This window comes from Cyclopterus lumpus, chromosome 20, assembly GCF_009769545.1.
Source record: "Cyclopterus lumpus isolate fCycLum1 chromosome 20, fCycLum1.pri, whole genome shotgun sequence".
Taxonomy (NCBI): Eukaryota; Metazoa; Chordata; class Actinopteri; order Perciformes; family Cyclopteridae; genus Cyclopterus; species Cyclopterus lumpus.
The window spans coordinates 9,200,172-9,213,782 of record NC_046985.1 but is presented as its reverse complement, the minus strand read 5'-3'; the positions used below and the strand labels follow the sequence as shown (position 1 = coordinate 9,213,782).

At 39.3% G+C, this 13,611-nt stretch overlaps 1 protein-coding gene across 2 annotated transcripts; it reads right to left on the bottom strand.

The window, feature by feature from the left end:
• Positions 1-48: 48 nt before the first annotated feature.
• On the bottom strand, positions 49-12,495 carry sgk3 (serum/glucocorticoid regulated kinase family member 3). 2 transcript variants are annotated; one of them, XM_034560082.1, is made up of 17 exons: positions 12,250-12,495; positions 7,518-7,702; positions 7,266-7,349; positions 6,995-7,067; positions 6,832-6,907; positions 6,533-6,608; positions 6,191-6,240; positions 5,897-5,954; positions 5,453-5,536; positions 5,229-5,360; positions 4,588-4,700; positions 3,075-3,111; positions 2,524-2,610; positions 2,121-2,216; positions 1,745-1,900; positions 1,482-1,571; positions 49-531 (listed from the first exon to the last, which is right to left on the bottom strand). In XM_034560082.1, the coding sequence occupies exons 2-17, from the start codon at positions 7,611-7,613 to the stop codon at positions 361-363; spliced, it is 1,479 nt and encodes a 492-aa protein (XP_034415973.1). In that variant the 5' UTR covers positions 7,614-7,702; positions 12,250-12,495; the 3' UTR covers positions 49-360. The 2 variants fall into 2 exon arrangements, with proteins under 2 accessions (XP_034415973.1, XP_034415974.1); XM_034560083.1 differs by having other exon boundaries at positions 12,255-12,495.
• Between the last annotated feature and the right edge of the window lie 1,116 nt (positions 12,496-13,611).

Genomic DNA, 13,611 nt, shown 5'->3' with positions numbered 1-13,611 from the left:
TAGTGATCTTAAGTCTTAAGTGAATTGTTCAAGTTTTTCAGAAAACTGCTTATTGATTTCATTTAAGGGACACATTTAAGGCTTTATAAAGGCTCATTTTAGAAACCACCAGATATAACATTAATAGAGGATGTCTGTCCTTAATTCTTAAAATATCATATATATATATATATTTATATAAATACAAATTGGTAAAAAATAAAGACTTTTCTGGCACTCTTTGTTCCAACCAAAATATGTTTTAAGTGCTGTTTCGTCTCAGCTGCTTGCTTTGGCTTCATAGAACAAGTTAATCCAAGGTGTAAATTCTTCCCTTTAGTCAAGAGAAGTTATGGTGGTTAAGACCTCATTAGGAATGTTTCATAGGAAAGAGTCATCAGAAGCTGGGGCATAAGAAAAGCCCACAAAGGCATCGTCGGCCTCCATTACACTGGCGTTGATTATGGAATGATCTTTAGACCAGCAGATGGAGTTGGGGACCATCTCATCTGTAAACTCAGGATCAAAGTTTGAGATGTCACAGTAAGAGCTCTATAAAAAGAAGAAGAGGGAAGAGAACAAGGATCATATTGGGGTTCATGGAATAAATACAAATCAAACCACACATGTGTATTCATAAAAGGGACTTCATTTGATAACAAAACAGCAGATACAACTTGATTTTACAAAGTGCTTTAAAATGGGATAAAGCAGTTTCTGTGATAACTTGCCAATTCTTCCATGTGTGCCACACTATGTCAAATTTATCTAAGAGGAATGTGGGGTGGGTATTACTTTGTGGACACACGGGAGTCCTGCTTTGATGGGGACAATGTTGTGAAAATATGTAAAATACGGGTCCGATTATAATTGTACTGTTGCACTATATCTTTGTGCAAATAAAACAATTATATAAAATAAAACAATTAAGAACCAAACATTGTCTAATAAATAGTCAATCAAATGAAGTAAGGGGAAGTTCAAGTTTTGAGGTAGTTGAAAAGATTGTACTTAATTTGGCATCTCCACGGTTAACTTGAAACGCCTGTGCAATCAAATACAAAAGGCCATTTTCACAGCAGCCATTTCTTAGCAGGGTAAACAGAGCTTTAATTGATGGTTAAACGTGTCACAGCCTTTCCAGTCCGCTTGCATGCACAATACCAGGGCCCCGACCCACCTATATGGAACTGGGCCATAATTAATATTATTAATTACACCTGTAAAGGACAGGTGTCCTTGTAATCCTGCAAGGACATGACTGCAAATAGGTTTGTCATGTTCTGTTTTTGGAGAGTATCATAGTTGTTCATTCAAGTCTTTTGTTAAAACCAGAAACATTTCAAAATTCAATATGTAACTAACTTTCTCTAAATCTGTAGTCTTCAAAAGCAATGCGAGTTATGACGTTTAAGTGTGGGGTGCAGTCATCAAAAAGTCAAGTTACTGTAAAATGCTTGAATGGTTCTTAATATCGGAGAAGAATTTAAATAAATATTTACCACATTTGGCGTGAATGGGGGAGGGATCTTCTTCTGTTCGAGGTCATCCCAGTTGATGGAGGAGAAGAAGCTGTGTGCTTTGATCTCATGCTGAAAATTTAGAATTAAAAAAAACGTAAACATTATTATTTTTCTCATAGAAAGTAAGTTGATTATCTGTAATGTCTTGGCAGCTGTGACGTGAAGGACACAGATTGGCCACCAGAGGGAGCCCAGACATTCTGCTGGACGTGAAGTGTCTGTCTCTGAACAAGCCCACTCACAAAGTCATCCCGAGACCCCAGTCTGTGTGTGCCGTCTTTCTCCAGCAGGCCCTGGAGGAGAGTCCAGGCTATGCTGGACACACCGGGACGCATCACCAACGGCTTGTGGAGGATGTTGTCGTACATTTCATGCGTATCCCTGCTGTAGAATGGCGGCTAGGATGCGAAAAAAAAGAAACAAGTAGAGAGAGGCATGTAAGCAAGTGTGACAGTACAATAAGGTGCTCTTACATGAAGCGCTAAAGTTTACCAGTGCATCATGTTAAAATTAACAAGTTTGTCTACATAAGTAGAATACAAAACATAATCACTTTTAATTGTGTGGCATCCTGCAAAACTAAGTGCAATGCATCAGGATATATTAGTGAAAACTCACCAGTCCAAAGAGCATTTCATACAGCACTGAACCCAGACACCACCAGTCCACTGTATTATCATACGGCTGCTTCTTCAGGACTTCTGGAGCTAAGTACTGGTCAGAAGAAGCACACAAACATAATACTATAACATAGACATTTTGCTTCTGGCTCAAACTACACCAACCAAATGTACATCATCTATTACTGCTGAATGCCTATTTTTCCTCTCTGGAAAGGGTGACTCATATCGCTACACAGACAGCCGAACAGCTGTAAAACACTCATACTTAAATCATTAACCCCACGACATTCCAAAAACTGTTAATGATTATTGCTTTTTGACACAGAAGGTGAGACTTCTTTGGAACGCCCTGGTGCAAATCTGTTAGTAATTCCACATGTTAATCATGGCTGCAATACCTCCGGTGTTCCACAGAACGTAGTGGTGGTGTCTGCCTGGGAAATGCCTTCCTTGCACAAGCCAAAGTCCGTCAAAATGATATGCCCCTTTAAAAAAGAGAGGAGACGGTTTTAGACAACATGCGCCACACAAGCAGCTCATTATCCCCGCGGACTGAGGATTCTATTGTTGTCCGGGAATGTTGGCAACAGCGTAGCTCAGTGAGTCCCAATCACCGTTCCCTCACTTTTTCAATAAGGCCAGGCAGGAAAATCATTAGTAAGACCTAATCCAATCACACGCATTCGGTCCAGCTGGAACTGGAAATGACACTGTTGTTCACTGGTGGTGCAAATATGACCGGAAGAGAATTCAATTTTCACTAAATCTGCAGCCGGTGCTCAGGCACCGTAGTTGCATAAACTATCGAGTATTGTATCGTCAACGTTATATCAAACGTCATAAGAAAGTAGGTGCTGTGGGATCCAGGTATATTCAGAGTAATTACTGCTATAGTGATTACATTTCGATCGCAAAGCAATGTATTTGGTTAGTCAATAGGAATACTCACCTCAAAGTCAAGGAGGATGTTTTCTGGCTTCAAGTCTCTGAACAAAATTAACACAAATGAATTTCAGTTAATAAGACACAGGGACAAAAATGACCCCATATATATATATATATATATATATATATATATATATATAGTTTTCAGGTCGTCAAAACAAACAACACATGGCTGCTATGGCCTTAAAGACTCATTATCATGTGTGTGAGGCCAGCATGTGTCACACACATACAAAAAACAGGATTAAGGCCTTTTTGACCACTGTCCATATGCACATGTCCCGTTACTAGGGTTGCAAAGGGGCGGAAAGTTTCCACGGGAATTAAAAAAAAAAAAAAAAATGTGCCTACGTTTTTTTTGCAAAAGCATATAACAGGGAACTTAAGTGTAGTTGAGAACAAGACTATGCACGCCTAGCTCAGCTGGACCCTGAATGCAGCTGGTTGGGAACATTGTCTGCCAGAAACATAAACGTAAACATAAAACGTTGTGTTGTTTTTGAACGTCTTTGTCATCAGTGTTGTCTGAACGTTTCAGCCCTATGCCTGGCAAGTGTGAGAGCGCCGAGTGGCGTAGAGGCCAAGAGCGGTATCGCAGACAGATAGAGATTTAAATTATAGCTCGCAACATATTGAACAAAAATAACTGAACTAGTTCATTTTTTGGAGCTGTGAACTTAGTTCAACATTTTGAATTATGAACTATGAACTGAACTAGTTCATTTTAAAATTGGTGAACTATGAACTGAACTAGTTCATGTAGAAAGTGAACTTTCCCAACACTGTTTGTCATATAGCATATTGATTACTTGGTAAACTGAAGCCATGTTCATCTTAATACCAAGTTTATTTGTATACAGTAGACTAACTTTTTACAGCAGTGAGGAGGACGTTGATAAGGTCCAGAAAGAAAGCATTTAGATTCAGGGAAAAACACCCCCCAAAAAATGTAGGTTTGGGGGGTGGTGATCATAGGGAATACACCTTTTTTATTCAACGTTCATGTTTTTGTTGTTCGATGAAAGAATAAAGTTCTACTCACAAAATGTCAAAAATGTCATTTTTAAAAGTTGTATTATAAATGTTTGCATGCATGTCTGCTTATGACAAGGTAAATACAGTTAAATTACCCCAACATTTTCAGTTTATTCCTGTTAATTCCCGTTAATTCCTGTGGAAAGTTTCCAACTTTGAATATTCCCGGAATTTTGCAACCCTACCTGTTACTGAAAAACACTCCTAATCCCGTTTGATAACAGACGTTTTTTTAAATATATGTTGTTTGTGCTTTTATGTGAAACCTTTTATGTTTTCATTTTAAATCTCACTGGGAGTATCTTGGTAACAAAGACCCACAAATGTTAAAGTCCATTTATACTCAACTTTATACATTGTAAACTTCATCAATGTCTGCACAACTCAAATATTGTGCATTCTAATTAACTGACATCTTTTAGTTTGATCCTTAAGAGCACTAAATAATCCCAAACAGCATGTGATCATTTAAATAAACATACCTGTAAACAATGTTGAGAGAATGCAGATATCCCAGTGCACTGGCCATCTCAGCAATGTAGAACTTTGCTCTGGGCTCTGGAAAGGTCCTCTCTTTTTGAAGATGGAAGAAAAGCTGAAAGAAAAATTGTCCACTTGTGATTATGGGAATGCATTATATGGCAACTGTATTGAAGGACCATATACCACAATGAGGACAAACATCTAATATTTAAACACGATGTGACAAAGTAAAAAAGGCAGCCCTTTATCTGGTTTTCGTATAAAAAATACCTGGCTAATCTCGACACAGATAACTTTGACTGGAAAGCGTAAATATTGATCTGATACTGGTCTTTGCAGTTAACTTATCCAGAAGGGCAAGAGGCCGGTTTACTGGGATGCAGATTGTAGTGAGTCACCCTCACACAGTCAGTCACACATGGCAGCTTTAAAAAGGCTGATCACACTTGAGCTGTACAGAGGAAGTCGCACTCGGTGTCTTCCGCAATGTTGTGATCTCAGAGGGGATTTTCACACATGAAGGTGTGTTAGCAAGCAACAGTGTTGCTCTTAAAGCGATGTAATACTGTCACTCAGCTTTTCTCAAACTTATGACTCATTTCTGTGTGAGCACATTATTCACAAAAATGAAAGGACTCACTTCTCCTCCATTGACAAAATCCAAGACGAAGTATAACTTGTCTGTGGTCTGGAAGGAGTAATGAAGCCCAACCAGGAAAGGGTGTTTCACATTCTTCAGCAGCACGTTGCGCTCAGCCATGATGTGTTTTTGCTGATTGGAAGGAGTGATTTAGTAGCAGATTTACAATTCCCATACACGTGCCTGAAATATGGATAGAGGGTCATATTTGATAGGAAAGTTACCTCTTTTCTGTTGAGAATGACCTTTTTCTGTAAAACCTTGACTGCATAATACTTTTCATCATGTCTTAGTTTTGCAAGGAAAACCTATATCACAAGGAAGTAAAAGCCTGTTGAACAACATTGTAACCTCAGTAATTCCAGATCTGATTATCACTTCTCACAAGAAAAGGTCAACACAAGCAGAACTAAAACTATTTGCTACCACAATAGAAAAACACAGAAACATTTATAAACATAACTAATGTAATAATTGAAGTACAACTCAAATATATCGGTCTGTGTTAATTCTACAGCGTTGATTTGTTTTTCTACGTAATCAAACTATGACATTGAAGACAATAGTTAATCCAAACAGATCATGAATTGGGTTTGTACCCATAAAAACATTTTCTCTCAGGTGAACAGAAAGCAACTGTACTTTCCATTATTGTGTTGTTCACATACCTTCCCAAAACTCCCCTTTCCGATGACTTTTAAAAAGTCAAAGTCTGTGGGCTTGGCACTGAAATAAGAAGTACAGCACATTAATTACTGCACATGTAAACTTATTATTACACAATTGCAAGACAACCTGAAACATACGACTCTCTTCCATTCCATTTGTGTAAATATAAAACAATCTGAGGGTAGGACAGACTTCAAATATGAGTGCAAATACAAATGTAACATATACAAATATCAATAAGTTGCAAATACAAAAAATACACAATGCCATCAAATAGAATTGATTGAACATACTGTGGGTTTCCAGAAGGTCCCAGGTTAATGTTTCTGGAGATAGAGTTGTTCTGTTAAAGAGCAGAGTAAACATTGTCTATATTAGCCATCAAGATGTAATTACTGGCCAAGGACTGTTCTTGGCTCTGAGTAGTCAGTCCTTTATCTGTGCTACAATAGCAACATAAAAGGGATATTTGTTTGCTATCTATATGTACTTTGAGTCTCGAAAGACAACATTTGTATACCACATTTGGACGATCCAACACATGAACTGAAAAGATGTAGTCGGCAGTACAAACTAAATTATACACGGAGAAAAACAAATATTGATCAATCAAAATAGGTTGCTTATTGACTCACTTTGTCATCTTCGTCCTCAGAGGCATCGGAAAGGTTTTGCATTTTGTCCATCAGCAGAAAGGTCCTCACATCAGGCCTGTAAAGTTTAAGAGGGACCAAGAAGTGAAATAACGTCAGCAAGTAAAGCACGACAATGCGGAACATTCTCCATCTTATTCAATCTAATTCACGGCAAGTGTGAAGCATGGCCAAACAAATTAGATCTCATTAGGTGTTTCATATTCAGATGATTGGACCCATTCATCCTGATTAATTCAGCAACAGAACATAATATAATGACTGGGAACACAAACACTTACTGGTTGCAAAGCTGAGGATGGGAGACGATTCGCTTGATGAACTCATGCAACCCTGCTCTTCTTTGCTTGATGAACTCTATTAGGTACATTTATGGTTTAAAACAAGCAATCCAACACTAGCAACACGGATCAAGCCAGGAATCAGCCCGGTGTGAACACTTACCAGGGTCAAAATTGTCCCCAAATATCCTCTTGGCAGGAATTTTCAAGTTCATAGATGGAAACTGTTTCCTTAACTGCATTATATAAGAGAGCAACAGAGAAAATTATTCAAGGGCTTGACAACAATCCAATTAGTCAAACGTATATAATTATTCAAAATCTCAATGTGAACAGCATGTCACAAAAGCCAGTAAATCAAAGACTACGGGAATCTTAGACCCATGACCAGAATTATGATAATGTGTTAGATATGACATAAATCCACCACTCACTGTGCTGTAGAGTTTATCAAACTCTGCATAACGCCTGAAGACAAACCATTCCTGTTGTCCAACATTCACTATTACTTTGTAAACCTGAAAAAAGGGGCAAAGAAAGTCCATGTTAATATAGTCAATTATTATAATGGCATGCTAATTTCACAGAAATAACATTCATAGACTGAAAACTGGAAAAACTCGACACTGAGATGACCTCTGTTGAATTATTCTTACTCAGACATGCAGATTGAACATTGTACGCACCGTGTAACGCTTCTTCTTGTCCCTCTGCTCGTCGTGGCAGGGTATGCTGACATTGGGGTGACTGGGTTGCTCCTCCATCGTCGGGGCTGTCGGCATTCAAAGGGGTGCAAGGTCATAGAGTAAAGCGGCCTCCTCAGGATAAGACTTCAAGTATACAACTGGCCCGTCCCCATCATGGGTCAATTCTGCAGAGAAGAAAAAAGAAAAAAGAAAAGAGCACGCCACGTTGTTATTCAGCTAGTGAAACTGGTGTTCTCCTGCTCTCCACACGTTTCAGTCTGCGGTGTGAATGCTGTCCACACCTGAAATGATGAACGTTTATCCCGGAATAGAACTTTGCAAGCAATTTTTTTTTAATGTATTAATTTGATTGTTCATTAATGTTTGGTAAGGCACTTCTTCGGTGTGACAAAGTCCTGTTGATTGTGGAAACAAGCTGCGCGTCCATCAATCTATTCTATGTTCTTGCTCGTCATCCATCGGCTGCTGGTTTCAAGCTGCGCTCGTCTGTGGTACAAAAGCTCACTTGACCACCAGTTACTTGCATGCAAAGTATCTCAAAGAAATGGCCCGTTTCCAGGTTATGTTTTTGTAATTGTAACTCACTCAATTGAGTTTTTTTATACAGCCAATTGACTGGGCCTTCGACTGAGACCCCTTTTAGGATTAGTGTCATCTTGCATGCATCACAACAAATTGTGTTAACTGTTTGGAGTTTAATTTACGAGTTATGTCACAAGTTGGTCTTAATACTCTTGCCGATGCGTTTTCACTCTGCTCAGAATTAAACACTCTTTTCTCTTTCTTTGGGATGCAAAAGGGAAAGGCGTAAAGACGCTGCCATTTAGCAACAATGTCAACAATCGGTGAGTTGCAAAAGGATTGTTTTGCCTTTTAAAAGCATTGCTGGTTGAAAGCCTCATCTTGACGTCCCTGTGAGAGAAGTGATTGTAGCAAAAGTGCCCATGCAGGCAACAACAGGAGGGTCAGTGAGCTGCAACATGACAGCAGGCGGGCCCCCTCCTCCTGAACCGCCAGTTAACTCACTCCTTCCTCCCGCTCATCAGATTATTCATTGTGAGAAAGCACTTATAATATACGTACATCTTGGTTCATGTCTTCCAAACTCTCATTGCATGAGATGTTCTAGTCCTCTATCGGCAACACTCTTCTTCTCACACTTTTCACTCTTCAGTATGTGATCGCATACAAGCCATCCATTCACACACACGCACACACTTGCACACTCTCTTACATGCTGGGTCTGTGACATTTTCCCTTGCTCCGGTCAGTAGAAAGGTATTTTTAAATAACCTTCCAGGGGTCTTTGAAGCTGCAGTTACACAATAGGTTAAGAGTAAGACCCCCGGAGTTGTTCTTCCACGAAATAAAACTCATCGCTGAGCTGCAATAGACTCCTTCCCCTAACAACAGTATTAATAAAAGGTCAAGACCTCAGTTTCCTGAAGGAGCAGAAGGGGGTAAAGTTGCTTACTATTGAAAAGAGTCTGATAATAATTATGATCAATTGGAATAGATGATATGTCTCCCCCTGCATTGAACTATGCAACTATTATGTGGAGGGTGAACACGGTGCGATCTGAATAAATTACACACACACACACACACAGAGGCATTTCTCTTTTCCTTCACCATGCGTTATGTAACCGTGTCTGTGTCTTTTAATACAACGCTCTTTGTCTGCTGCCCTGACTTGTTTATTGTGTTTTGTTGGTGAGGTCAGACTAGTTTGTTCAGCAGTTTTTGTTTTTCTAACAGCAACCGTTGTCACCGCTGTTTGTTCACAACGCACGGAGAGCCTGCTGCGGGTCAACGTTGTCCTTCTGCATATTGATCTTGAACACATCCTGAAGAGACATCTCATTCTGCTCACGTTGGGCTGAGGGTACAGCAAAAGAGCGTCCCTCTTTAAAATGCATGTGTGCGATCAGAGGGACCTTCAGGCCCTCTTCATCACAAGCCTCTTTTTCTCTTGTTCCTTTTAACTTTCCTTCACGTTCATTCTCGGCCACATTCAGACCAATAACATTAGCATTTCCTCTATCACAATTGTCTTTAATTTGATCGTTTTATTCATTAAATGTATAAATTGTTTATCAAACACAAAGAAAGCCCATCACAATGTCTGAGAGCCCAAGTTGACGTCTAAAAACATCTCTCTTGTTTGTCCAACCCAAAGATATTAATTTGATATTTAAGAAGGTGAAAAGTTTGGGATATTATGCTTGAAAAATTACTTAATTACAAAATGGTAAACATTTCTGCCAAGAGACTGATCGCTCAAGTAATAGTTTAAGCTCTTGTTAAATCTATATCCTCACCAGCAACATGCCGATGATAAATGTTGACTATTATTACCAGGTCTGTCACTCCGGGGGTTTACCAAGTGTTTTTAAAACCTGGCGATTACAGACAGAGTGCTCTGTGGCTGGTGCACACAAAAAACGGTTGGCTATTCCCCTGAGCTGCTACAGATCTGTGAATGTTTTCAAGGGAACCAACCGACATCTGTATGTCACTGGATAGGACCCGCTGTTTAACATTCCAGAAATATTTTTGTTCAAGGAAGAATAAACCTATAACTGACTTGTACATCTTACATATCCAGCTGACACGGCTTCTCCTTCATATGGAATGCTGCAGCTCAGCACACCCACCAACAGACATTGCCAAATTGCCCAAATAATTAAAACAAAGTTCGGAAAGGCATAATGAGTATGTGAAGGAACCAGATTAATGTTGAGCACATTCTGTGGCTGCCGTTTTAAGCCCAGCATGCCCTGCACTCACGCTACAACATGAATTAACTTGTGCTGACAGGCACAAATACACCGGATCAAAAATAGCATTCTTCCTGCTCAGCTCAAAGACACATCCTTGCCTGTGGATATCCTTTGAGGATGTTGAACATGTTTTTTTCTGTGTGTATGGCTGTGTATCATGCGTGACCAGCTATTTTAGCGAGAAAAATCAGGCCCTACGATGTTGAATCAGATGTGAAAGCTAAATCAGGCATGTATGCACTGATAAACAGAGGAATACAGACCAATTTAAGCCAAAATGGTTGATGGATATAAAGATAAAAGACAACTTATTTCAGAGGAGCCATCAATTATAATCTTTATTATGACCAGGTACTTTTAACTTTACATGAATACTAATTAATTAATTAATAATGTGTTTGGATTCAGTTAAAACAAGTTAAATTTGACAATACACCTTTTATAGTTTGGACACAGTAAATCTGTAACGCGTGAGATGAAACTGAATAACGTGAACATTATTCTAGTTCAGGCGTATCTCATTATAATGCAACGGAGACCGATCTCTGATTGAGGAAGTGCAGCTGGAGAAGTGTGAGGGGCATGAACTCAGTCAACCCCTATGCGTGCAACCGACCTCAGCATCTGGACGAATTCCTGACCTGACCTGACTGTCCAGACAGCTCACAGTCTGCACTTCCGTTTACAAACAGGTCTGAATAAGCGTGTACACTGAAAATGATAATGGATCATAAACAAAACATGATTAGTTGCCCGAGCAGATGGAGCCTTAAGCAACTTCTCTGCATATCAGGTCTGCATACGAGATCTGAACTACTGTCGTTTGGTGTTTATAAACTTCAACACCACCGTTGTCACAGATGTAGAGCTCTAAAATCAATCTTGCAAAAACGTGAAACTTGTCTTGTTATAAAAAATTTAATTAAAAAAAAGTTATTCATTCGGCACCTGTTGCATCAAGGAACTAGTTGGTAACCTCCTAAATCATTACAAGCAGAAAATAAACAGTTTCCACAAAACACAATATTGTCAACGGGGAACAGAGAAGGATTATCCAGAAAGCATCCTTCTTGTCAGTACACACACGTACACTGGGTCAATATTGAATAGCAATCAGAGGAGGGGAAACACTTCACCTAACTTAACAATGTCAGTGAGCCACTGCCCATACCACACAGCTGAATCAACACCCAACGTGGGGATTCATGTTGACAACCGATGAGGCCCGACACATCATTTCTACAGGCGGGGAACAATTACACGGGGAGGATAACGTGTCCCTTGAACGCATCACTGAAGAGGCCTCGCCTAGTTCACTTTAATTTTGGCTGATCCAAAACTCCGAAACTCTCACCTGAGGCTCACCACGGGTAACTTGAAGGGGGGGGGGGGGGGGGGGGGGGGGGGGGGGGGGGGGCGGGGGGGGGGGGGGGGGGGGGGAGGGGGGGGGGGGGGGGGGGGGGGTTCTTAATCTCGGCGCATATCACGCGTATTACAGAAAAAAGCATTCCGAGAGGAGAACAAAATGATCCGGAGGGAGGAGCTGAACACCCACACAGATAAAATACCGTCACGAAATGAAAGGATTGACAACAATGTAACACCAACTGTACACAATACACCAAAGTAACTCTGTTTATGTTCTTTAGCTGCGGCTGAACTCCTGTTTATTGAGTGTTAGTGTTGGAGCAGATACAACAAGTTAATGTGTGATAGTTCACAGTTCTCCGTTTACTACTAACGCTACCTCCAAACGACGTTTTGTTACATATATATATATATATATATATATATATATATATATATATATATATATAAGTATATATATTAGTAGAGCTTCGTATATTAACGGAGGGTAATGTTGGATATTACTCCACAGCTAGCCGACGTAAGCGAAACAACGTAACGTTGACATGAACATCACGTACCTTACAGTATTTTGATGCGGTGTTCATCTATTTTCGGAGTTCCAGCGAAGCTTTTTTCGCTCCACACCATTTAAACTGTCGGCACAACAAACAATATTTCCAATTTCGATTCGGTAAAAAAAATTATAAAAAAAACCTCAAAGTGAATTTGAATGTTCTTGCTGTCCATGAGCGTCAGTTAAGTAAGTGGGGGAGCAGGAAACATCAGCCCTGCTTGGCCGTAGAAAGTTCCAATGAAATGTGTCACGGGACTTCTCAACTGCAACTCCTATCAGGCCGGACACAATACACCGATGCACTTCCGGTACTGCGTTTCAAAATATAGCTCGGGGGTAGAGGTAGCCGTGGAAAGGGTGGAACGTGGTTTATACATTTACTTAAATACTATAATACAATTTGTAGTTACTTTAATTGAATGTAGCCATTCAATACTACTCACATTTGCTCCACTAACGTTACATTTCGGGGAAATTAATGCAGAAATAGTATCTATCCTATAATTGTATAATAATGTAACCATCACTGCAAAATGGGTAATTTTACTTTTTCTTCATACTTCGATACTATTACGTACAATTTATTATTATTATTATTATTAATTTATATATTTTGGTATTGTAACCATTCCTCTAATGATGGCTGGATCCAACCCATTTCACGTGTTGTGTATGTATGTTGTCATTTCAAAGTACACCAATAAAGCAGATTTATATAAGAATATGCACCATGTGGGCTCGAATAATAACATTAAAAGACACAGGCCCATCCAAACCTCAATGAGGTAATAATGTAGTACCGGTGTAAAGGCCCTTGTCTGAATTGTCCTGAGGTGATATTGTAATTTGTGGTGCATATAGGCCTACAATCTGCTGTTGTTCAAATACTAAAAGACATACTGAACCTGGGGCTTTTAGAGTCTGGAGGAGCCTGGTAATTATATACATGTTCACATTTCAGTGAAACGGAATGGAAGTCTTATCAAATATAATTTGTTTAGTTTTGTAATACGTTTATAATATTTTTATAAGGATAACTAAAGAAAATCCCACCCGTTTTAAAAGGCTTTTGATATTTCTCATATCTTACACTTACACATTTTTAGAAGCATAGTGACTAACTTCCGGTCTTGTTGTGGTTAACTTAACACAGCTACTTTTAGACTCGGGAATGACAACAGTCAAACGGTTAAACAGTGTCACCTACAGGTAGAAGACAGTACAAGCCGAATATGCGCCCCAACAAATATGATCCATATGCCAATTTACCCGCCAGAAAAAAAATGAAAATATAGAATTTGGATTTATAATATGACTACATTATAATTATGAATATATACAAATTAATAAGTTGTTCATTTCAAGT

What these genes read in the sequence shown, in the direction of transcription:
- sgk3 (XM_034560082.1), bottom strand. Translation starts at nt 7,613, where the DNA reads ATGCCGACAGCCCCGACGATGGAGGAGCAACCCAGTCACCCCAATGTC. An exon ending in TGGGGACAATTTTGACCCTG is followed by an intron (nt 6,908 to 6,994) that starts GTAAGTGTTCAC and finishes TGTACCTAATAG; the next exon opens with AGTTCATCAAGCAAAGAAGA. An exon ending in ACATCCTCCTTGACTTTGAG is followed by an intron (nt 2,611 to 3,074) that starts GTGAGTATTCCT and finishes TCTTTTTTAAAG; the next exon opens with GGGCATATCATTTTGACGGA.